The 25,216-nt window shown below is 39.7% G+C and overlaps 1 protein-coding gene across 1 annotated transcript in view; it reads right to left on the bottom strand.

Moving 5' to 3' along the window:
- Window positions 1-1,527: 1,527 nt before the first annotated feature.
- GALNT8 (polypeptide N-acetylgalactosaminyltransferase 8) overlaps window positions 1,528-25,216 on the bottom strand; it is a 50,963-nt gene continuing 27,274 nt past the window's right edge. The window contains exons 3-11 of the mRNA XM_032390747.1: window positions 22,871-23,037; window positions 17,865-18,048; window positions 16,924-17,121; window positions 16,316-16,430; window positions 11,729-11,914; window positions 10,625-10,762; window positions 9,978-10,073; window positions 8,675-8,842; window positions 1,528-1,671 (exon numbers count right to left, since the gene is read on the bottom strand). Coding sequence (XP_032246638.1) covers window positions 1,528-1,671; window positions 8,675-8,842; window positions 9,978-10,073; window positions 10,625-10,762; window positions 11,729-11,914; window positions 16,316-16,430; window positions 16,924-17,121; window positions 17,865-18,048; window positions 22,871-23,037 — 1,396 coding nt within the window. The remainder of the gene's footprint in view (window positions 1,672-8,674; window positions 8,843-9,977; window positions 10,074-10,624; window positions 10,763-11,728; window positions 11,915-16,315; window positions 16,431-16,923; window positions 17,122-17,864; window positions 18,049-22,870; window positions 23,038-25,216) is intronic.

Raw genomic sequence — 25,216 nt, 5'->3', positions numbered from 1 at the left:
AGATTAAACATCTTTTCGTATGTTTAAGGATATTACCCATTTTTTACCCATCTTTCTAATGGGTACAAGCTTTAAAAAAAAAAAAGCTTTGCTATGAATTGCATTTTCCCTTCAATTTGCTATGAAGAAACTACAAGTTATACATTTGCTTAACATTTATCCTGTTCCTTAATTTTTTCATCATAAGATCCTACCTAAGGTAATGTTTTAGTTCTTGGATATGGATTCGGCCACTGCGAAAGTTTCATCAAGCTGTACACTTATGACTTATGCACTTCTAAAAGCTTACTTTAAAAAAATTAGCTGATTTAATTCTGTACTAAATTATCAGTGTCTTGTCTGCCTAATGCCTAAAGGAAGCCTAATTATTCCCAGAATCATACCCAAGTAGCACTGACATAAAACTAAAAGGAAAAGGTGATGCTCTTAAGGAAGGGACCAGTTTGCACATCCTTGAAAGGTGAGACCACAAAACAACATATACATATAACATCCTACCTCCTCTCCTATCATGGTGCCCACTCCCACCAACCACCAGGACCTTGCCAAAATTGGCATCCCTAGACATATCTTCCCAATTTACCAACTAGGGGAAAGGATTTATCCAACAGACAGCAGTAAGTGCCTTTGGTTTTAAGTCTGTGCCTACAATTCTTTCTTTGTGTCCCAATAAGTGATGCCCCTCTGTTTCAAGCCTCAATTTCTCCATAATTTTTGGGGAGAATGGAAGGAAAGGTAATCAAGTCTATTAAGTGTTAGAAGCTACTTAAAGACTCAGATGGACTTGGACTTTTCTACCACTCTCTATGCACTGTGCAGAGTTGGGATTAGTGGAGACACATTCTCTCCTACCCTCAGCCTCCAGAATCTCTTTGGTATGGGAGAGATTGGGTAATCCAAATAAAACTGCTCTGGAGTGATGACGGAGGAATTTTTAAAGATTACTTGTCTATTTGCTGCATCTTTCAGGACAGTTCAGAAAAGGGGAACAGCAGGGGCAACACACCTTCAGAGAACTGGTGCCACCTGAATCATTGTCATGCTGTCAGCCCGATGATGACCCAGCCTCTCCCATGGAGCAGCCCCCAGGCTGTCTGGGAAGTCTCTGAGCAGATGGGCTGGGGGAGGATGTGTGGGGCAGATGGCAACAGTAGTTGTCAGGCATGAAGACTAAACAGTGTTGGCAGAAGTCAATGATAGACTTCCACCCTCCTAGTTCTGTCCCCACATAGCAGCCAGATGATGGTGCTTATTTCAAGGAGTTTCCAATAATGGCATTTGATATATATCATGACTTTCCAAGGGAAGCTGGGGGAGTTTCCTCACCCATCTGCAGCCTGGACATCCTCACACACGCATACGCTTCATCTCCCCTAGCCTGTGTGTTGCAGGCCGAAGTCACAGTAAACATACACACATACTTTCCTATTCTCACCCTCTCCCTATTTGAGCAGCCTTAGGAGTAGAAGCCATTCCAGTGGCAAGAACTGGTATCCCAAATCCAGGCTCTCTGAGGATCACTGGAAGCTAGTTTGACCCCCAGTTTTGCACAGTATACTGTATCATCCACGCTTGTGTGGTGCAGGTCTGGAGCACAGGCTCATAGATGCTGGAAGTGTCTTTCTTCATCTCCAGACATCGCTTGGTGGCTCTGTTCATGACAGCTTTTTCCTGGATAGGAGAAGAGACAGAGTCAAGGTATCAAAATGCCCTCATCTCCCCTGCTTCTGCTCTTCCTGCTGTGCTCAGCCACATGCTTGAAGAGTCCCTCAATCTTCTGCCACTCATCCAGAGGGGAAATGAAGCAAAGGGCAGAGTTAGACCACCCAGGGCTTTCTCTACTAGTACCATGGCAGACTAACCACGGATCTAGGAGGAAGCAAGGCTGTGCTGGGTTTCTGTTATCATCCACCTCTCATGAGGTTGAAGCATCAGGGCAGTGTGACTGTCTAGACATGACACATCTTGGAGAGCCATGGTCCTTCTCTACTTGGCCTTCCTTTCCACATCTTCACCCCTGAGCCCATGAAACCCATCAGGATTCTCCCTCCCTCTTCAGTGAAGCTTGGTGGCCAAAGGAGCAGAAGCTACATTCAAGCATCTCAGCTTGTTTTCTCTACCTCTGTGGGGGATGTGGGGGGGAGCAGTTCCTACCTGTTCTGCCCTGGGGGCTTCACCAAAGTTTACTACTGGGAATGTTATGGGCTTAGGAGCCAAAGAGTCTGGGCTAAATCCCTACTCCACCACATACAGGAGAGGGCTCCGGCAAATTACCTAGCCTAAGTCTCAATTTCCTCATCTGTAAAATGGGTTTATAGTTAATATTAGGGTTAAAATTAATATTAATTGAATTAAATTAGTTGGTTAATATTTATTGAGCATCTTGTGCCTGACATGAAAGATGTGCAGTAAATTAGTACATCTCTGACTCTTCCCATTCTAATGGGGGAAGGGGAGGAAGGGTTATCCTTCTTTTTGTTCCTATGTGCCACCTCCAGCCCCTAAGCTCCTTCCTCATATCTATGGCTCAACTACTGTCATCATGCCATCTGTCCTGGTCCTGTCCTCTTCTCCTTGTCCTCCCATTTCCTACACCCCTCTCCACTTCTTTGCAGGAATCATTCACAGAATCTATTTCAGTGCCTCGGTGAAGTTGTTTTCGCTTTATCCACCCTGCCCTCTGCTGTCATCCTGAGTTAACAACCTCCATTTGAAGGTCTAGTGAGAGACCCTGATCTCACCGTCCCACTTTGGAACCTACCACCAAACATTTCAGCATTGAGCAGGGCTGCAGCAGTATGTCCAAACCCTGCTTCCTCTGATCTCTTTCCATCACAAAATGCAACCCCCACCGCCAACCCTGCTCCCCTAAACTTGCCTGTCCTGCCCACACTGGACTTCTCTGAGGTGCACCTCCCCAGTGTACCTCCCCAGTGCGGGCAGTCACGCAGGCACCCCTGGTTCTAGAAATCTTCCTGTCACCTCCACTGCTCCTTTCTGTGGGCCCTGTTTGTAGCCCACAGGGTGCTCCTGGAGAGGGTCCACCAACCAAGCAGCCTGACCACAAATGTGCCTACAGCAGTCTGGCTTAAAACTTGGCTTACTCCTTAGGGTTACTCTTCCAGACCTCTTCAGCACTCTTTAACCCTGGTCCCCACTTGGTGCTTGATGCTCACTTACACTAAATGCTTTTTTTTTCACCTTGTTGAGAAGATCACACTGCCAGCCAGTCTAGTCCCTCCCCAAGTGCCATGAGGGACCCTCAGGACACTGCTTGTGGGTGGTCTCAAAGGAGCTGCCCTGCCTCTCTCTATTGCTAGCAGCCCCTGTGCTCTGATGTGGATGCCAGAGAAACACTCTTCCTGTTTAACATCGTTCTTTCGTTTCTCCCTCTGGGCAGATTCCTTTTCTACTGACTTTAAATATACCCAAATGTCCCGATATTAGAGGGGGAAAAGAATCCTTAACTCTACCATCCTTTTTAACCAAAATTCAGTGCTTTCCTCCCTTTCAGAACCAAACTTCCCAAGCAACGAGGCAATAACAACAGTGGATAAGATTCTGTGTTTGAATCTGGACATTTAATCTGCTATGTGACCTTGGTTATATTATTTGACTCTCTGTGGCTTAGTAACTTCATAAGTAAAGTAGAGCTAATGATAATATTTCTCTTGTAAGATTTATGTAAGGATTAAATTAGATCGTGCCTGTACATTATACGTACTCAACAAATCTTGGCTGTTCTAATTTATTGTGATTTTTTAGATAAAGTCAGTGACCCTTTTTTTTTTCTATTTTCTCTCCACTTCCATGTGACATGTCCTTTGGAAGTATTCTTTGCACCTTCTTCACACTTCTTCTCTGGTTTCCTTTACATTGTGTTCATCTGGATCTTATACATATTTGGTTTGGTTTTTATTTAGGGGGTGTTGTCTGACAGCTTTTAAGGAATTTTTGGTTTTGTTTATTTTCCACTTTCACAGAAGGAATATGTGCTCTTTCTTTTAATTTGGAAAGCATATTTCAAAAATTAGAAGTACTTGTAATAGAATAACATTGTATATATAGTTTGTATATCCTGCTTTTTAAGTTTAATATCATGATTTAATATCTCGTGTACTTTCCCATTTCATTAATTTTTGAAAATATACTTTTTGAGGATATAATTTGAATGGCTATATAATATTCAGTTCAATATTCAGGGGATGAAAAAAATCTCCCCTACTGTCGGGCATTTAATTTTTCCTAATATTTTGCTATGATAAATATTAAGATATTTTCCATATTAGTTTTGACCCACATTCTATATTATTTTTTAAAATACTGTCTTAAAACAGAATAAGCACCATAAAAGGGTCACAATTAATTTGGGGGTGCTGATTAGCGTCAGGGTTTTTCATGCAGAGAGCTAAACTGCCTTCTGCAACTGTGCCCACTAGCGTGACAGCGTTCCCACAGTATCTCTTCCTTTTTATTTCTCAAACCCTGACTCCTCATTCTCACTGCCTCTCCCAGAGCTCTTCTTTGTGTCACTCAATCCAGAAGACTTCTGCATGATATTTACCCCAACCCTCCATTATTTCAGTATGCTTCTACTCGCAACTCTGCTCCTCATTTCAAAGTCCAGATGTTCAAATTGGGTCCCTTCTCAGTCATTGATGCCATCTCTCTTGTGGCTTTCAGAAGTCGTACCTCCTCTGGTTGACTCAAACCATGAATCATGCAATTGGAAGATGAAAGGATTATTTAGTCTTAACTCCCTCTCAATTCTGGAAATTATCTTTGGTAGCTTTTTAGTGGAATGAATGTGTAAGTTGTATCTACAGCTTTCTTACCTGAAAGAACTGTGATCCTAAGATAAGGTGGATAGGAAAGGCTTAGATAGAATGAATTGACTCATGAGCTACATGATCACCTCCTTCTTCAACTTCTGGACTTCTTGACACAGTCACCTAAAAAGGGACCTGGCTTGGACATTGGAGTGGTGGGCAAAATTCCCCTGCATGTCCTGCAGCTCCAGGCCTCATACCCAGCCAGAAACTATATTCTCTCAGCAACTTCAGCCAGCTGAGAAAGTGATCTTTCCAAAATTCTCTTGGAAAGGCAAACCTCAAAATGTTTGAGATGTTATAATTGTTTCTTTAGCATAACTAGTATGTTTAATTCCCGGGAGATTTAGGATCAAGTAAAGATGTTAAAGGAATCAAACGCATAGTATTTGTTAAAGATTCTGTGTATAGTTACTATTTTTAAGTACCTGCTATGTTTAAAAAAAAAATCTTACAGATTAACCTTGTGTTACCAATTTAAAAATGTGTAATTGAATAATTAAGTTTATGAAGTCTTACCAAATTGCAAACACTGCTGAAACATATAATAGAATTTAAGAATCATTAATTTAAAGTCAGATAATTGACATTCTTAAGAAAGAAAATTCAATGTATTAAATTTATAAATACAGTATGTAATGTTTAAGGGAATTTATTAAATTGTAAAGTCCCCCATAAAGTTGCTAAGAGAGTAGATTTTAAAAGTTCTCATCACAAGAAAAAAATGTTTTTGTAATTATGTGTGGTGATCGATGTTAACTAGACTTACTGTGGTGGTCATTTTGCAATTTATGCATAAATTAGGCATATTATGTTATACACTTGAAACTAATATAATGTCATTTGTATAAATAAATTAATTAATTCACTGTTGCAAATAACTTTATACTCATAAATTTGAAGAAATGGACCAATTCCTCAAAAACCATAAAGCACTGAAATTCAATCAACATGAAATAAATGATCTGAATAACCCTGAACTATTAAAAAATTTTTCAATTTGAGCTCCAGGAAGAAGGCCTGCCAGGCTGGCACATCACCTGTGCACACAGGCCTAGAAAGCTGGCAGGTCTGAATGCAGGAAGTGTGCAAGGAGCAAAGTGTCTATGCTTGGGTGCTCCAGAGTGGAAACCAGGCTCACTGAACTTGGCTTCAGGCTCAGGGGATTGTGCTGATAGTTTTGAGTATAGGCAGGAATTTGTGGGGTACACACAAGGCCGAAAGGGTTTTAAAATATTTTAATTCCTGGTTTAAAAGCCCCTGGAAAAGAAACCTCCAGGCCCATATGGTTCCACTGGAGAATTATACCAAGCACTTAAAGAAGGATTAATGCCAATTTAAGACAATCTCTTCCAGAAAATCTCTTCCAGAAATGCCTCTTTCAGAAACTGATCTATTCTAAATTTTTGTCAATAGGACAAATTTTATCAATTAGAAAGAGAAAATACCTCCTAACTCACTTTATGAGGCCTTTATTACCTTTATACTAAAACCAAAGACAGTACCAAAAAGAAAAAAAAGAAAAGAGAAAAGCTGCAGGTCATTACCTCTAATGAACTTAGACACAAAAATCTTCAACAACATACAAGCAAACCAAATCCAATAAAGTTATGAAAAGAAGTGTACACCATGACTAAGTGTGATTTATTCCTGGCACACAAGGTTGTTTCAACATTAGAAAATTAATCAGTGTAATCCATCATATCAACAAACTAAAGAAGAAAAAATATGATATCAATTGACAAAGGAAAAGCATTTGGCAAAATCCAGCTCACATTCACAATAAAAATATTTCTTAGCAAGTTAGAAATTCAGATAAATTACTTCAATTTGATAAGGAGCATCTACAAAAAATCTACCGCTAATGTATATGCAATGATGAAAGACTCAATGCTTTCTCCCTGCATTTGGGAACAAAGTAAGGATATCCATTCTCACCATTCTTACTCAACATAGTACTCGAAATTCTAGCTAATGTAATATGGCAAGAAAAACAAAATGAATAAAAGTCATACAGATTGGAAATGAAAAAAAAAAGTGATTGTTAAAACCTGCTGGGTTTTTAAATAAAATAATAAGATTTCTAAGCTGAATGTAAAAGTTTAAGAAAAACTATAGTACTTTAATTTATAACTTAAATAAATTTAATATTAATTTTTAAAACTAAAGTAAACCTGTGATAGTATTTTCTGCACACACAAAAAAGATACTGTTAAGGACATCAAAAACTCACATTTAGCACACTGGACCTGCCTGTCAAACATGTCTGCTTGGTGATTGCCATTGACAGAAAGCTCACCACCTTGCTAGGCAGCCCATTATTCTGTAGGATAGCTTAAGCTGTCAGGCTATTAGAAAGTCCTCCCCTTATGTTAAGTTGAACTCCCTCTCCTTGATCTCCAGTCACTGGTCTCAGTTCTGCCCCCCTGCAGACACTGAACAAATCTAATCCCTCTTCCTCATGAAATCAGCATCATCTTTTCGCTAGGCTCATGTCTCCAAGCTAGTGCCTCCAGATTTGCCAATCTTTCCTTTGCTCTGCAATTATTTATTAAGTGCCTGTCATGTTCCAGGCACTGTGCTAGATGCCAGAGAGAAAACAACAACAACAACAACAAAACCCAGGCCCTGCCCTCCAGCTCACAGTCTAGTGATTAAAAGAAGCAAGTGAGGAGGTACTTAGAAATAATCGTGAGATAAAACCTGTAGGAAGAGCCCTGAGAGCACAAATCACTCATCCTCGTCCTGTGGAGTCACAGATGGCTGCTCAAAGAAGACAATGTCTGAGGCCAGAGGAACATTTTGTAGTTGGCCCAGTAAAGAAGTGGGAGGAGAGGGAATAATACGTACACAAAAGCCTAAGATAAGAGGGAGCATAGCCTTTCATAGAATTACATGTAGTTCCATATAGAGCAGGAAGTGAAGAGCAGAAACACAGCTTACCCTCCTCCTCCTTCTCACTGATAGTGCCTAGTTCAAAAAGACTTGATCTAGGATCCAAAAACCCTCTGAAATTGTAAGCAAAATTGTGCACATATGTGCATATATATGTTTTCCTGGAAAGAAGATTTTCAGAAGAGTTATTAGCTTTACATTAGGAGTAAATGAGTTAGATTGATCCATGTCTGTTAAAATGTAGCCCCTGAACCTAACACAGTACCAAAATGCTCAGAGATACCATCACAGACAGAGCATTGCCTCCCTTCATCAGAACATCACATCTCTGCCAAAGTGGCTTAATGTAGCCCCATCACACAGTAAACTCACATGTAGGCTGTAGTCAGTCAAATCCCTTATGTCATTGTCTTGTGAATTCTGCCAGATTCCCTCCACCCTGTTCTTAGTCAGTTGATATTGAAATTAAACCCAGGGCTTTTATACTATCAAATTTCAGCCCAGGGCTCCAGATTCTCTGATTACCATTAATAATAAAACTAATCATAATGGCTAATATTTACTGAATACTTTCTATGTGCAGGCACCATGCTAAATTCTGTATACACACTATCTCATTTAATCCTCCCAACAGGCTCCTAAAGTAGATATTGTGATCTCCATTTTATAAATGAGGAAACCGAGTATCAGAGAGGGTAAGAAACTTGCTAATGGTGACTGAACTAGGACCGAACCCAAACTCTTAACCATTAAACTATAACAGATTCCAATATTGCTTCCCTTATCCACCCACCTTCACCAACAGACTCAGCGTTCCATGCCCAGTTTCATTTCCAGTCTTTTCCCTACCACTGCTACAAAGCCAGTCCTTCTAAAACACTATCAAATCAAATATGAACCTCACAGACTAGATTTGAATATGCTTATCTTTAAAAAAACATGTGACTCACCGGTTTAAAATCCCAATATATGTGCAGTCTGTTTTGGACTGCCTTGGAACATGGCTCTAAAGTGGGCTTCTCCCCATTGCCAGGGTCTGTCAGGCAGTGATCATCAGTACGTGCCTCCTCAATCAGTGGTCCCACACAGAACTCCCCAGTTAGGTGATAGTAGACATTCTAAAAGAGAGCAAAGGAATCTGTCATGGATACGGTCAGTGGGGCTGTCCTTGACCTTATAGAGGGCATGAAGGCTGTTCCTGGGTCCCCTACGTACTCAATCACTATGAGGGAGCAGTGAACTTTCATGGGTAACAAGGAGCCACCTCCTCTTCCTTCTCCTCAAAGCCCAGTTGACTCTAGGAAGAAGACCAGGCATAAGGAGGGGGCACCAGCCTGCTTGATTCCATATAAGGGCTCCAACACAATCATGACTTGCATAGACAAAGGAGATTATCTTTGAAACACACACACACACACACACGCACACGCACACGCACACCTGAACTTCCATACAAGGGCTCCAACACAATCATGACTTGCATAGACAAGGGAGATTATCTTTGAAACACACACACACACACACGCACACACCTGAACTTCAGAAGCTGTCATCATAAGCTCCAGCTATGGGCTTGTCAAGAAACCTTTCCAGTTCTTAATCTGATACTATCTTGCTTGGTGAGCTTGGACAAGTGGGTTGTTTTTGTGTCTCAGTGTTTTCATTTGTCAGGTGGAAATGCTTATCTATCATACATACTACCAGAAGTTCCCTGTGAGGGAAACATGCAAAGTAACAAGATGGATGAAAATATTCTCAGTGGAAAAAGTCCCCCAGGCTGCACCATCCACTTGATGCCAGGTCTCTTCTATTCTATGGAGCGACTTCCATTTAGCCTCTCTTCTCTAGCCCCTGTTTCCTTCTCTACAGAAGAAGTCACAGGTAGCATCACCTGTCCACCTTCCAGGGCATACCAGGAGTGGTGGGAGGATGGTGGAGACAGTGAGGGGAAGGGAAAAGGGTGGAACCTGAGGTAACTGTCAATGAAAATATTACCATTGTGAACGAATGTGACAGAGCATACTTTCTACCTATCATTCCTGTACCCGAAGTTGAACTGTCTAGTATGATTTTTTGAATGGACTTCGAAGTGCTTAGTTACAAAGACAGGTTTGGATTTCACCCTTACCCATTGCTCAGGATGCTCTGTTTCTGCCTTCCCATCATCTAACACTTAGTCTGAATCTGGCAAGTGTTGCCAGGGGCTGAGCCACAACAGACTCACCCTGGGGCAGGGGAGATTGTGGAAGATACCTGCAGACTGTATTTGTGACAATAAAACATGATGGGGGTTTTGCCTGAAACAAGTCCCTGATCCAGGCAGATATTTTCATCCAACATGTTTTTCATCTGAAAGGGCAAAACACACAGAAACACCATTGGAAAGAGGTAGAGAAAGAGGGCCCTCAAGCCTCCCCAGGTCATGCCTTTTCCCCACTACTCCAAGGGTGCCAGAAATTACCAACCAAAAGGAAGCAGGGGTTTGGGATCTTGGGAGCCATTCTCTTTGCACTAGACAAATGCTGGAAGGAGGTGCTGCTGTGATGTTCCTTCCTAGGAACTCCCACCCCTCAGACTGTCACAGCACATATAGAGAAGGGGGACCAAGCCAGATACCCTGGTTGGCTGAGAAACTGAGAGGTCAGATCTAGGGCTGCAGTTTGCAAAGTAAGGAACCAGAGGCAAAGACAAGGAAAAGAGATGGGGTCTGGGGAGCAAGAGACAAAAGGACACTGAGAAGGCCCAAGGGCAAAAAGCTGAGAAAGGAGGTAAGGGGTAGAAAGATAATCCTGGACAGGATGGAATTAGGAAATGCTTTTCTGAGCTGTCATGTAATTCAGGTCCCATTGTCTTTTATAGTCAAATATTTAAAATCTGAGTTGCAATTTCATGATACATACTCTTCCGTAGCCCACAATGTTGTGGATTGGCTTCAGGTTTGGATAAACATTTTTCGGATACCAGTCAAAAGTTTTACATTTCAGTTTTTTCCGGAGTGCCATTCTGGAAGAAATGTCTCCAAAATCGATTCCAGAGTTCTATAAATTAAACATGGACTATTTCTGTGCCTTGTAACATCCTTGACTCCACCAAAGGATATGAATGACACATGAAGGAATGAAATATTTTCCTGATAGCCTGGAAGGTAACCTTGATAATTATAGTTTTTCAAGTAGAGTGGGAAGAGCTTGAAACCTAGTAATCTCTGCTGGCTTCAAAGGTACTTGTAAGGCCTGCATAGTAGGGCCACTCAGGTTTATTTCCCTTCATTAGCAAGCTAATGCAGACTGCTCCCATTTGAGATAATGTTTACACCAGTAAGGCACAAAATACTCCTCATGATAGAAAAAGGCTTTCAAAAGGAATATTCTGGTAGCAAGATTTAGAGGTTGAAGGAGATTTTCTACAAGTGATATCTGTGGGGAATCAAAGGGAAAGAATGCTTGAGCCCAGAGTCGCAGCTCAAGGACAGAAGACAGCATGCCATGCCAACCTCAGGTGGCTGGCCTTAGCCAAGAAGGCCACCCTCATTTGTGTGCATCCAGCAGGGTTACAGTCTCTACTCCCACCATCCCACATCCCACCTGCCATGTCCCATAAATTCCTAATGTCCAGCCCTGCCCCACAAGGAATCCCCCAGTATAGATGATGCATGAAGATCATAGAATCTAGAAGATTCCTTGGTTTAAATTATATCTCTCCTGCTTATTACTTTATTACTTTAAACAAATTCCTTTCAACTCTCTGTGCTTCAGTTTCTTCATCTGTAAACTTGGAAGAATAAAAAAAAACCTTCCTCATAGATATGTTGCAATGATTAATGACTACCTGGAGCATAGTATTACTACACTAATGTTAGATGTCATTATCCTTGCACCATCGGAACTTTATGCTAATTTTTTAGGGCAGGGATGGCACTTTCACTCTATCTCTCCCATTTCCTACACTTATCACCCCTTCCTCCTCCTTCGTTCTTCCCTGCTTCTGTTCAATCCATGACAAACCTGGAGAGGTATGTTCCAGGCCAAATAGACCATGTGTTTGTACTCATCCATCCAGATTTCAGCCACTCGCAGAGCATTACGCTTCAAGGCAAGACTCAGATCCAAGGCATAGGGCTTGTGGTGTCTCTCTAGGTGAGAAATCCGGGAGCAGGGTAAGATCTCGATTCTCCCTCCACATTGCCACACCTGTAAAAGAAGAAAAGAAAGTCACCTGGGAAAGCTAGGCCCATGACCAAGAAGCAGCATAGCTTGTAGACTCACAGAGAACACATTTTGGAATCATTTTTAAAGAATGTAAATTCAGTTCTCTCACTCCTATCTCAATGTGGCCTCTCAACCTACCTACCTAAAACAACCTTCATTAGAAATCTACCAAAATTCTTCTCTCCCATTGTTCAGACAGCTCCAAAAATCCTATATCCGTCAGGAAATCTTCCTGAACAGACCAAAAGAATGGCTGCTTTGGCTCTATTATCCCCAAGAAAGTGCCAGAGTCCTAAGAGGCACCACACTCTGAGCCAATCTCACTGGACTTCACTTCCCAAGACCCACTCTGTCCTGCATGCTAGATATAAAGCAATGTGGTGGACAGACTCTCAGGGGCTCCCATGATCCCTGCCTCCTAGTGTTCATACCCTTCTCTAATCCCTTCCCTTTGAGTGTGGGCTTGTGATCTCCTTCTATCCAATAGAATATGGCAAAGGTGACAGGATGTACATGATTGCATGTATGTGATTACACTATATAAGATTGCAGCGTCCATCTGGTTAGGAGATGTGCTGTCATGTTGGCTTTGAAGTAGCAAGCCACCATGTTGTGAGCCACCATGATAAAGAGGCCACAGGGCAAGAAACTAAGGGTGGCTTCCAACTGATAGCCAGCAAAAAACTGAATGCTCTCTCAGTCTAGAGGGCTTCAAGGAACTGAGTGCTGCCAACAATCCCATGAGCTTGGAAGCAGATCTTTCCCTAGTCAATCCTCAATGGCCAACGCTTTGACTGCCCTGGCCAACACCTTGACTGCAGCTTTGCAGATGACCCTGCTAAGCCATGCATGGACTCTTAATCCACAGAAACAGTGAGATGGTAAATGCACTTTGCTTTGAATCACCAACTTTGTGATAATCCTGCTACACAGCAATAGATAACTAATACAAGTAATTTTTGACTAAGAGATATCATGACTTATGATATAATGATATAATTATAAATACTCTTCTTTGCCATCCTGATGGGTACAAACTTAATTTTCAGGCCACATATTCTAATATTTGGCTTAAAAATATGATCTTCATCCAGATAGATGATAGAATTATTTAATGATATTAGATTGATATAATGGCTCCAGTGTCTTCTCCTCATGGTTTCCCAAGAAAAGTGCAGTTTCTGGGAGTTAATTGGCCTATCTAGCAGTGGTTAGAAATCTACTACATTCATGCCCAAGGGAGCCTCTGAGATAAGAGTGAGGAACTTAGGTCCTGCTGGTTCAGTTAACCACCTGAAGGGTCAGTCCCCTTATCTGACTTTCAAAATTTTTTTATCCCTTCTTCTACTTCTGAATCCACAGATTCTTCTCCCTCATCCCCCAAAACCCAGAATAGCACAATGACAAAAAGTCATGCTTTGAAGTCAGACTGACCTGTGTTCAAATCCTGATTCTATCACTGCATACCTGGCAACTAGAAGCAAAACACTCCCCCTTCTGAGTCTCAGGTGGCTCATCCACAAAGGGCATAAAGCTGTCAGGAGGAATAAATGGCATAACAAGTATCCATAAATGTCTATGATTTTTAACTTGAAACACATCTTTTCTTCCATTATCTTCCTGAATTTTTCTCCATTAGTTTCCAGAATCATGTGGAGGTTAAAACTCATGTGCTTTCAGATTTTAGTTTCTGAAGCCAAACATCTAAAATTTCAAATACAAATTTATTTCAATTTTTTTAGTTGGTGGTAGTTTCCAATCCACAGGAATTCAGAGGAGAAAAAAATTTTAGCACAAAAAAAACTTAAATTCAAGTGAAAAGATAAAAGTCATGATTGCCATTTATGAAGTAATGTTAACTATTATCCTTGACCAACAGTTTTCAAATTTTACTCTTTCAATTTATTCCCACTTGCCAAACATTCCTCCAGTCTCATTCTGTGTGTGTGTGTGTGTGTGTGTGTGTAACACACAGAGAGAGATGTAAAACTTCTGCTTATAATAACAATGACTTGCTCTGTGGCAAATGTTACCCTAATGTTTTTCATGAATTTAATCCTTAACATGTAGGTATTATTATTATCCTCATTTAAGTAAGTTGCCCACATTTACCAGCAGGTAAATGACAGAACTGGATTCTGAACCCAGGCAGTGAGCCTATTAAGCTCTGACAAGGGGTCAGGAATACACAAGGTGCCTGATAAATGCTGGTTTTCCTTTCTTGAGCATCAACCCCAACAGTCCATCTCCATTTATACACTTCCATGTGCACTATCACTGCCATGCCTCTAGATGTCAGAACAAAACATTCCATGCAGTTCTAATGTTCCCCATGATCTGTCACTGGAGAAAGACAGATCTTAACAAGTGTTGGAAGGTTTTAAAAGGCAAATAGTCACACACACAAACTAAGGAAACTAGATATGGGTAGAACTGTTTTATCCAAGAAAAAGAAAAGAATGGCCTTTCCCTGACACTCCCTACATTTCCAGCAAAATCTATCAAAAAAGCACAAAATATTAAAATAAAGAGAATTTCTTGTGGAAACTAAAATATCAGAGTTCAATATGGAATGGTGAGGGGAATGGAAACAGACAAGAAGCAGAAGAAGAAGAAAGCAAAGAAAAGCATGGGGAACTCAGAAATGGTAAGAAGGGCTTGGGGTCCTAAGTTGGAGAATTGGAGTTCCAAATTCATGGAAGCTATGGTAGATAGGAAAACCTCAGCCATAATGTAACTAAGGTCATCTTAGGACTTTGCTAAGTACCACGCATAAAATAATTATTTCTACATTTCTGTTTTGTGCTAGAGACTAATTGTACACTCAATATCTATTTCCCTCTACATCTATAGTTGTAGAAGGAATAAGTGCACACATAGCAACTAGCTGAAATCTACATTTCCCAGACTTTTTCGCTCACCAGTGGCCATATGACCAGCAGGGGCCAATGGGATTTGAGGGAAATAACATACAACTTTGAGGTAGTGCCCTTAAAAAGAAAACATTCTCTGTCTTTCCCCCCTTTTCTCTTCCTACTGAGTAGAATACAGGTGTGGTGTTGAGTGTAGCAGAACCACAAGATGGGTTTTGGTTCCCATCACCCTGAAGCTGCCATCTTAATCCTGAACTGCTTATGTTCAAACTGTTCTGGGAAAAAGAAATCAATCTCTATCTTGTTTAAACCTGTTATTTTAGCCTCTCTCACAGTAGTCAAACAAGGATTCAATTAATATCTTTATAAATCATTTAAAAATATTTATTACATTTTAACAGTGTCATTATCCTTATGAGGTAGATGAAACAAGGATGTTTCTCTTCATTTCGTAAAAGGGAAAACTGGTCAAGACAAACATGCAAAGCAGTAGTTTTCTCTGCCCAACAATTACTGTGGCTTACGGTATAACCCAGATAGGGACTCAAAGTGTATTTGTTAACACATAAATGTGAGGTCCTGGTTAGGTCTTCATTGGGTATAATATGTAGTTCTAGGGTCCTCAGTTCCAAGTAAAAAGAAATTGAAAGTTGTAGATCTAAATAAGCTTTAGAAAATATCATATGCTTCCAGACACTGTAATGGACTAGAGATCACCTGGTCTCAGGCACAGAATTTCAGGGCTTGGGGGAAAAAAAAAAGCCATTTTATAGAACCTCAGTCCACAGTGAGTTAGCAGAGTCAGGATTAGAAGCCAAATTCAGCATTTTTTTACAATGCCATCCTGACATCCTTATCATTATTATTTTATCATTAACCATTTATGAGCATAAGTCACATGTCACTCAGCATGCTAGGTGCTCAATGTAGTAGGTATGGCTTAGAGAGCTTCTATCTGCCCAAGATAACACAGACTTTCAAGTGGTAGAGTAGGATTTGGACTTAAGTCTGTCTGTTTCCAATACTCATGTAATTCTCACTAACATAAGTTAGTGCCTTTTTTAAAGTTCAGCCTTAGGCTGGAAGATAAAAGAAAGGTAAATTAATAAGAAAAATCACAAACCCTAGGGGCAAGGCCTTTTAACAAAGGATTGTGGATTATACAGAAGCTGCAAAAGGAATACTATAGGAGGGATATTTTATGCATGAGATCTAGGAGATGCTTGGAAAAATGCTTGGAATGCTTATTTCCCTTAAGGTAAATAAGAATACCATCTGCTGAGCCTCAATTATACCTCTTTCCATCCATATCTCCCAGATTATACAAACCTATACTAGAAAGTTCCACTCCAGAAGTTTTACTGCCTTTCCTAGTGACTCAGGAACATGATAATTTGTCCATCTCTTGAGCCAATGACATTCAGCCTTGTTCCAGAATTCCAAAGACCATACTACTCTCCAATTATTTCCCCCTCTGCTTTTTCTCATAATGAGAAGAAAACGTACCCACCCTCAAGCTAAGCTCCACGTTCTCTCCTCCATAGACCAGCATCTCACCATCCAGAGATCCAATCTCTTCCAAAAAGATCCTGTTGGCAGCCAGGATGCCCATGATGGAAGGACTCCTATAGAACACATAGTAAGAGAGTTACTAACCTCTTGATGAGAGAAATGGGTCAGGATGGTGGTGAGGGGTAGGAAGCCAATGATGATTTGGCTTTCAAAGGTCTACTCAAGCCTCTTCTTATCCTGAAGGTTTTCTCTAAACCCTCAGGCTGAACTAAGTACATGTAGCCTTCTTTCACCCTCATCCTGCCATAGTCCTTCTCATATTATAATGAAATTATACCTTTTTCATCTTCATATCCCTACTTCATAGCCTGAAAATTCTTAAAATGTCTCAAATATTTTTTAAAAACATTATATACTTTGGTTTTTGTTTGAAAACCCTTAGATAGTCTAAAGTGCCTATAATTTTTTCTCTATCCTCTGTCCTTCACCCCATCTCCTCCATTTCTCCCACCCACTCCCATCAGTACCATAAAAGATAAACAAAACCCACACCATCCATTCCTGATTTCCCATGTTCTAATCAAATTCCCTAAATCTCAGACTTACTTCACTGGAGCGGTGGCATCATGCAGATCAAACCAGGCCTTTGGCAGTGGATCATAGCAGCACCATAGTTCCCAGTTAAAGCCATCAACTGCCAATGCATACTTTTCCAGTTCAAAGGTGTCAAAATGAATATTGTCAAACACAGGAGACACAATTACAGTGGGGTCTTCCTGAATCCGAGACAAAATGGGCTCTGCCCTAGAAGAAGAGTGTGTAACAAATCCAGGTTGGATACGAAAGTAAGAAGAAGCAAGCAAACAAAACCTCTTCAAGCACTTTGCCCTGACATTGAGCACCTTTTTCATTTATGCTGTGCTGAGCTCTGAGTAGGATACTCCAGAATGCAAAGACTCGCAGTTTTCAGGATATGAAAAGAACAGATATGTCAAGAACAGATTTGGAATTAGTACCCAAATACCACTCTCAAGTCATTATGAACAGGACTATTTGTATTCTGCCTAAATTTACATTAACTCTTTGAGTCTCCCTGTTTCCAAAATGATGTCTCTTTACTATTTGATTCTCCAAAGAACACACCTTTCTTTGCATCATGTAATTTCAGGGCTGAGAAAAACCTTAGGAATCATCAAAAGACAATTTCCTCATTTTATAGTTAAGGACATAAATGTCTAGTTAAATGTGACTTATTCAAAGTCACAAAGTTGTTTGGGAAAGTCAGGGTCAGAATCCAGTTGTCAACACTCCAAGCCCATTGTTTTTTGTTTTTGTTCTGGTTGTTGTTTTTTCCTAACACTAAACTATTACTTCTTTAGTAGTTTAGTGTTACGAATCCCTGAGTAAAACACCCTGTCTTTGGATCTTTTCTTTGTTCAAGGTCTGGTGCCATCTTTCCCTATTTCCATAATATCCTGTCTTGTATGTAGTACATTTTCAGTATCTCCTTTCTCCCCTTTCTTAGAAGAAACTTCCTGGAGCCTCACCACCCAACGTTCACTTCAACATGAGCATCAGAGATGGCAATCACATCAGCTGTGGCCACTTGCCTGCCAGTGTTGCGTGCTTGAGCAAGACCTTTTCTCTTCATATGCTGTATTATTTTTAGTAGTCCTGGATACTTCCGGTTGTAAAGTTTAATCTTCTTATCCAAGTATGCCTTTAGTTCTCCTGCCAACCAAATGCACACCTATAGAAATTCTGAGTGCAATAATCAATGTGGTGTAGAAATTTCATACTATTATATAGTAGTGGTTGGACTACCTCCAGTTTAGATTGAGCAATTCTACCATCTTGACTGAGAAATAAGTAGTGTTTCCCCTGCACCTACTTCTCTCCATTCTATCCTCAGGCTTAATGCTCCATTCCTAATCTCATTTCCCTTGAAGTTTAACTAACTTAGAATAATCATACTGCTTACCATGTAACAAGGATTGTTATATAAGCTTTATGTGTATTGAGAATTCTCACAAGAATGAGTAGATAGACCTGACCTAGCTAAGGTAGAGATGCTGATGAACAGACATTGTGGAGACAGCCTGGAATGTCTTCCCCGTGGCTAAACTCTCAAGACTTTCTGGAGAATCCATAAACAACTGAAACTGTTTTGTCTTATTTTACATATTTCTACTTGGCCTACTCAAGGACCAGTTTTGGACAGAATGCCCAGGCTAATCACTTTTCCAGCTTCTAGCTAATGAATTTGTCCCCTAAATTATGCAAACAGGATTCACTATTCCCAGATTGTTTACATTTTTTTTCTTCCCTCTTTCCCCTGTCTTTTATAAAGGCTGTCTATAAATTTGTTCTTTGACTCAGCCTACCAGTTGACTTCCTCATATGTATGAGAAAAACTTGCATGCAAATCACTAAGCAGTGTTTAAAATATCTAACCAAGTGACTGAGTTTTCCATTGATAACATTAATTTATTTAAATTTCAAATTATCCTATAAGGTAGGTATTTCAGTATCCTCACTTTACTGACAAAAAAAAAAAACTGAGGCACAGAGAGATTAAGAAACTTCTCCAAGTTACACATCCAATAAGTGGCATACCCTGGATGTGAGCCCATGTTGTGTCTAACCACCATGCCATGCTGCCTCAAGAACTATGTGTGTACTTGGTTGGATTTATCATGATCTCTCTCTATCCCTCTCTTCCCGGGGCCCAGAGATGAAATTCTTGCTGGTTCCTCTCTCAGAAGAAGAGTAGATTTGTGAGCGCTAGAATGACCAAGATCTGGAAGCAATACCTACATGACTGTGGCACAAAAATTTGCCCTATGTTAGAACTTTCCCAGCTGCACTCCAGGAAGACTGACTCAGTAACTGAAGGTTTTAAAGAGAGCCAGTGGATCTGAAGGCTTTTTGCTCCAACTGTGAGAAACCAAGCTGGAAAGTCCCTACACTTACCCAGTCACTACTTTCAGGAAGCAATCAGAAGGAGTTGCCATGTTTTTTTCTTCTTCTGCCACCATGGTGCCCCTGAAAAGGCTTGTGGCAAAGTGAGGGGAAGGAGCAGGTTCCGAATTTCACCCTTGATGGCACCCACCTTGTAGAAGAATCATGGATTCTGCCTATTTTTTTAGCAATTTCTTCAAGAAAAAATCAAAGTGAATGGAAAACCTGGGAATCCTGGTAGAGGTGTTATAATCATTGAAAGGAGCAAGAGCAGGATTACCATAACTTCTGAGGTACCTTTTCCTAAAAGGCATTAGAAAAATCTCACCAAGAAATATGAAGAATATTCTGTGTGGTTGGTTGTACATAGTTGTTAACAGCATAATTAGGAATTACATTACTTCCAGATTAACCGGGATAAAGAAGAGAATTAAAGATGAGGATTAAAAATCATTTATCTTGAGTATTCTGTATGAGTTCTTAAATAAACTGTGTGAACCAAAATGGTGGGAAAAAAAGAAAAAAGGAAAAAAGAGAAAAAAAAGTTTGCCATAGACCCCAGATATCTAGTGTGTAATTCAACCTCCCTCACTATCTATTTCTGTGTCACTTCCCATTTGGGGATCTCTGTTTCCTCGACTTAGAAAGAAAGGCTGAATAATATGCCAAGATCCTTCCAATTCCAAAATTTTATGATTTGTAGATTCTGAGTCATCCTCTCAGAAATAATGCCTACAGTCCAGCACAAGAATTAAAGACCCTTCAATGGATCTTCTAAAGTAAACTTATGCTCCCTTCTCAGCCTTGCTCTCCCACTGGTCCTCTTTGCCCCCAACCTCTTTATTCCAGGATGCTCAGCTCAGGGTGCTTCTGGCTTCTGCAGATTTGCTCATATCATTCTTTTCATCACTCTCTATCCCCCACACCCACATACACACACCCAGTCTTCCATTGTTTTCTTTGCTTTTCTAAATCCTACCAAATTTTCAAGTCCCAATCCAAGTCCTCCTCCTCCAGGAAGCCTCTTTAGTTCATCCCAGCCATTTCTCCAGGCTTTCTTGCACTCACTGACAGCTCACTCAATTTGACACACCATTCTTCATATATTGAAATATCTTTCCATAGGTATGTCTTGCCTCATAAATTAATATGGGAACTTCTTGAAATCTTCCTTGCATAGTGCTTGTTTTTTGGTACAAAATAAATAGTTGTTAGTTATAAAATTTGCCTAAAATTGGAGCGAATATGTAGAATCCCACATATATTAATACAATTTCTGAAATAGTTGGATTAGCTCTACTGACACTTGAAACATTTGACCTGATACAAATGAAGCTTCATATCTAGGGGGGGAAAGGACAGGGACATAATCAAGTTATGGCATTTCAACAGTACTAAAAATGATACTGAGGTAAACAAGGAGTAATAACACCAGTTAACATTTATTGGGAGCAAGTCCTGTGTTGAGGACTTCACATGTCTTATTTAATCCTCAAAGTTGTCCTATCAGGTAAACACTATTATTTCTCCCATATTACAGGTGAGGAAGTGGAGACATGGAGTAGTTGAATTACTTGCCCCACGAAGTCAAATGAATAGTAAGTTTCTCTTGTGGCATATGTGGTAGACTTCCATTTATTTTCCTCAATTTAACACAAAACAGATTTTTAAGTTCTGTTCAGTGTAGGACCAATCTAGTTGATATTTTATGGTTAATGAGAGAGAAGTTAATCCCTGTCCCAGGGACACCAGTCAAAGAAGGACTAACAGTCCCCTCTTCTTTGCCAATTCACACATTATCTCTATGAAAAGCATAATGGGTTCCTGACCAAAGTGAGAGAGATGTATTATATGATAAGGGAATGGTTTGGAACGATCCAGAGTTTTGCTTGACTTCTCTTTATGTGTCTACCTACATTTGTAATCTTGTATCTTTTGATTTCATTGTTCCATAGGTAGAAATCTTGAATTAATTCTTATCTACTCTTCATGGAATGTGGAATTAAAGAGTCATTGATTTTTTTTTTCCACAGGAAATGATATCTTCAGGGGTCCCCCAGCTCAGTCCTTACATTTGCCCCATGAAAAAGTTGAGTCTCAGACAGGTGAGACGGCTTGCCTCAGATCATCTCACAGAGACAGGGAGTGGAGCCAGGGTGTGTCCAGATGTCGAGGACAGAGGTCTTTCTAATCAAGTTCTTATTTCCTACTCAAAAGCTAGGTGTGCCTGCCCAGAAAGGAATGAAGTCAGCCATTTTCTTTTCTTTGGTTTTCAATGGAATTCTGCTTAAGAACTGTACCTTCTTATTTTTTTGTGCATTTATATTGAAATGACAAGAAAGGAAGGTATTTAAAACATGAAAAGGAGTATTTTTAGTGTCTGGAAATCCAAAAAGGAAAGTTTAGAGGTCATCTGCCTCTTCCTCTTAGGTCAAACTGCCCCTAATTTGATAATTAATAAATAAATAAATAAATATATATATATATATATATATATATATATATATATATATATATATATAAAACTGCCCCTAATTTGAATCTGCAATAAGTACCTGTCTCGTACTTAAAGATCCCCCAGAGAAGGAACAAATTCTGCCTCCCATGAGCAGCCACTCCATAGTCCTTACTCTCAGAAATTTCTTCCTTATTGCTAGCACAAATCTGTGACTTTGTTCTAGTTCTTCAAAATTTAAAAAACTAAGAGCTAACACTGGCTGAGAGGTTACTATGTGCTAAATACTGTTCATCACCTACGTATTATATCAGTGAACATAGTGGCTAGAGATAGGGCTCTGGACTCTGCAAATCTCAATTTTGTCACTTACCAGCATTGCAATATTTAGCAAAATTCCTTAACCAGACTATGCCTTAGGTTTTTGCAGCTGTAAAATGGCCAAAACAGTGGTTCCTCCTCATAGGTTATTGTAATGATTAAAATAGTTAACATACATAAGGTGCTTGGAACCATGTTAGCTGCCATGATTATCTCATGTAACTCTCCTTGCAGTTTATGAGATAGTTATTATTACCAACATGCATGTTTTGCCCGCTATCTCCCAATTCTTCATGTCCCCCCTGGGTGAACTAGATAGGGATGGGGAGGGGGCATGCTATGAGCAAGAAACATTGCCACTGTGAAGAGTCTCAGCATCCAAAGCTCCATTTTCTCTGGGTTTAATTACACAGGAAGATTGCTTTTCCTCATAGGGAACAGTTCTGAATCCCTTCTTGGTATCTGAGGTCTAATTTTGAACCCCAGTTTACTCCCTCAGGTCTCCATCATGGTGCATAGAAAGGCTTCAGAGTCACTCAGTCCTGGACTTGAGTCAGCTCCACCATTAACTCACTATGCAATTTGGGCACATTATGTGATCTATCTCTCTGTGTCCTAGCTTCCCCATCTATGTAATCAAGATGATGATCCTCTGCCTTGACTTTGTGAAGATTAATGTGTCCAGCACATACGACCTCAATAAATGATCCCTTTCTCTTCACTATATGAGGAGCCTAAAGTGTCCTAAACTCTAAGATAAAACTCTTTTCCAGCTCAGCAGTCAATAAACTATTATTCTTTGATCAAGTTGCTCACCATTTGAGCTAAAATCATCCACCAAGATGATCTCCTTTAACAAATGAGAGGGGGTGCGATTGATGACACTAGTGATGGCCCGTTGTATAATGGACAGAGCTTCATTCATGAATATGAGAATGACACCAAGGGATGGGAGTTGTGAAGGATATGTCTTCTGAAGACACCTATAAGAAACCATTTTAAATAACCATATTACTTTTTAAAAACTTTTTAAAAATTACTTAAACATTACTATCCAATCTACCCCTTCACTATATATGATGCTTTAATATATTAATCGGCTCACCAACCCCCAAACTCATTAGGAAGGGAAACTCTAAGGTGATTGTCACTGCAGCAAGATCTTATATTTGCTTAACTAAAATTTTCCTGTTATGAGGATAAAATCCTTGTCTTTCATACTAATCTTCAGTAGATGGATCAACTTGAACATCCGACATTCCCCCAAAAGGAATCCTTATCCCTCCCCCATCTCTAAATTTGCTTTCTTGCCAGAAGTCTTCTGTCATTGCCACCACCTTTTCCCCATATTCTCAGGCTGTCAGTCATTTCTGACACAAACCTCTACTTCACCACTGTAGAGAAGTGAGGAACTGTTCAAAGAATTATGCTTGACACATTTTTTTAATTTCATAGTTTTCATAGTTTACATTATTAAATGCTTACCATATGCCAGGAACTAGCTTATTCTTTACTTTTAACATCTTTATTGAGATATACTTAATATATGATAAAAATTCACCTATTTAAAAGTATACAAGTGTTTTTTATAACATTCACAGAGTTGAGCAATAATTACCACTGTCAAATTTTAGAACATTTTCATCACACTAAAAAGAAACCCCATACCTATTACCAGTCCATTTCTCCCCAACCCATTCCACCCCCACTCCCTTCAGCCAAAGGCAACTAATCTACTTTCTATCTCTATAGAATTGTCTATTCTGGCTTTTCATATAAATGGAAACATATAATATGTGGTTTTCTATGACTAGCTTCTTTCACTTAGCATAATGTTTTTAAGGTTCATCCACATTGTGGCATGCATCAGACCTTCATTCCTTTTTACTGTCAAACAATATTCCATTGCATGGATACACCACATGTTTATCCATTCATCAGTTGTTGGACATTTAAAATATTTTCCATTTTTTGGCTGTTGCTAATGCCACTGTGAACATTCTTGAACAAGTTTTGTGCTGGCATATATTTTCATTTCACTTATATATACACCTAAGAGTGCAATTGCTAAGTCATAGGACAACTCTGTTTAACAACTTGATGAGCTGCTGTAGTGTTTTCCAAACCATTTTACATTACCACCAGTAATGAACGAGGGTTCTAATTTCTCCACATCCTGCACAACAGTTGTCATTATCTGTCATTTTGATGATAGTTATCCCAGTGGGTGTGAAGTATTACCTCCCTATGACTTTGATTTCCATTTCCCTAATAAGTAATGATGTGTAGCATCTTTTTTTTCTTTTATTAACTTATTTTATTTAAATTCCATTAGTTAATATATAGTTACTATATCATTAGTTTCAGATGTTCTTGTTAGCCATGTGTGTATCTTTTTTGGAACATTGTCTAAGTCCTTTGTTTATTTTTAATTTAGTTATTTGTCTTTTTATTATTGAATTATAAGAGCTACTAATGTATTCTAGATTCAAGCACTTTATCAGATATATGGTTTGCAAGTATTTTCTCCCACAATCTGAGCTGTTTTTAACCTTCTTTTTTTTTTTTAAATATTTTTTATTTATTTATTTGAGAGAGAGAGAATGAGAGAGAGCAAGCACATGAGAGGGGGAGGGTCAGAGGGAGAAGCAGACTCCCTGCCGAGCAGGGAGCCCGATGCGGGACTCGATCCAGGGACTCCAGGATCATGACCTGAGCCGAAAGCAGTCGCTTAACCAACTGAGCCACCCAGGCGCCCTGTTTTTAACCTTCTTGATGATATTATTTGCAGCAAAAATTTTTCAGTTTTGATGAAGTCCAGCTTTTCAATCATTTATCACTTATGCTTTTGGTGTCATATCTAAAAACCATTGACTAACCCATGATCTCTGAGATTTAATCTTGTGTTTTCTCTTAAGAGCTTTAGTTTTATTTACATCAATGATCATTTGAGTTAATATTTATGTATGGTATGATATAAGGACCTAGTTTCATCTGTTTGCATATAAATAACCAGTTGTCCCAGTGCCATCTGTTGAAGAGATAATTCTTACCCCCATTCAGTTGTCTTAGCACCTGTAAAGAGGAAAAACTCTCCTGTGTATCTCTTTCTCTCTACTCACAGCACTACTCATAATGAAAACTTTGATGACTGGATAGTGG

This window comes from Phoca vitulina, unplaced genomic scaffold, assembly GCF_004348235.1.
Source record: "Phoca vitulina isolate PV1807 unplaced genomic scaffold, GSC_HSeal_1.0 scaffold59, whole genome shotgun sequence".
In the NCBI taxonomy this organism is placed as follows: domain Eukaryota; kingdom Metazoa; phylum Chordata; class Mammalia; order Carnivora; family Phocidae; genus Phoca; species Phoca vitulina.
Note: the sequence above shows the minus strand (reverse complement) of the source record. Positions and strands in the feature narration are given on the sequence as shown.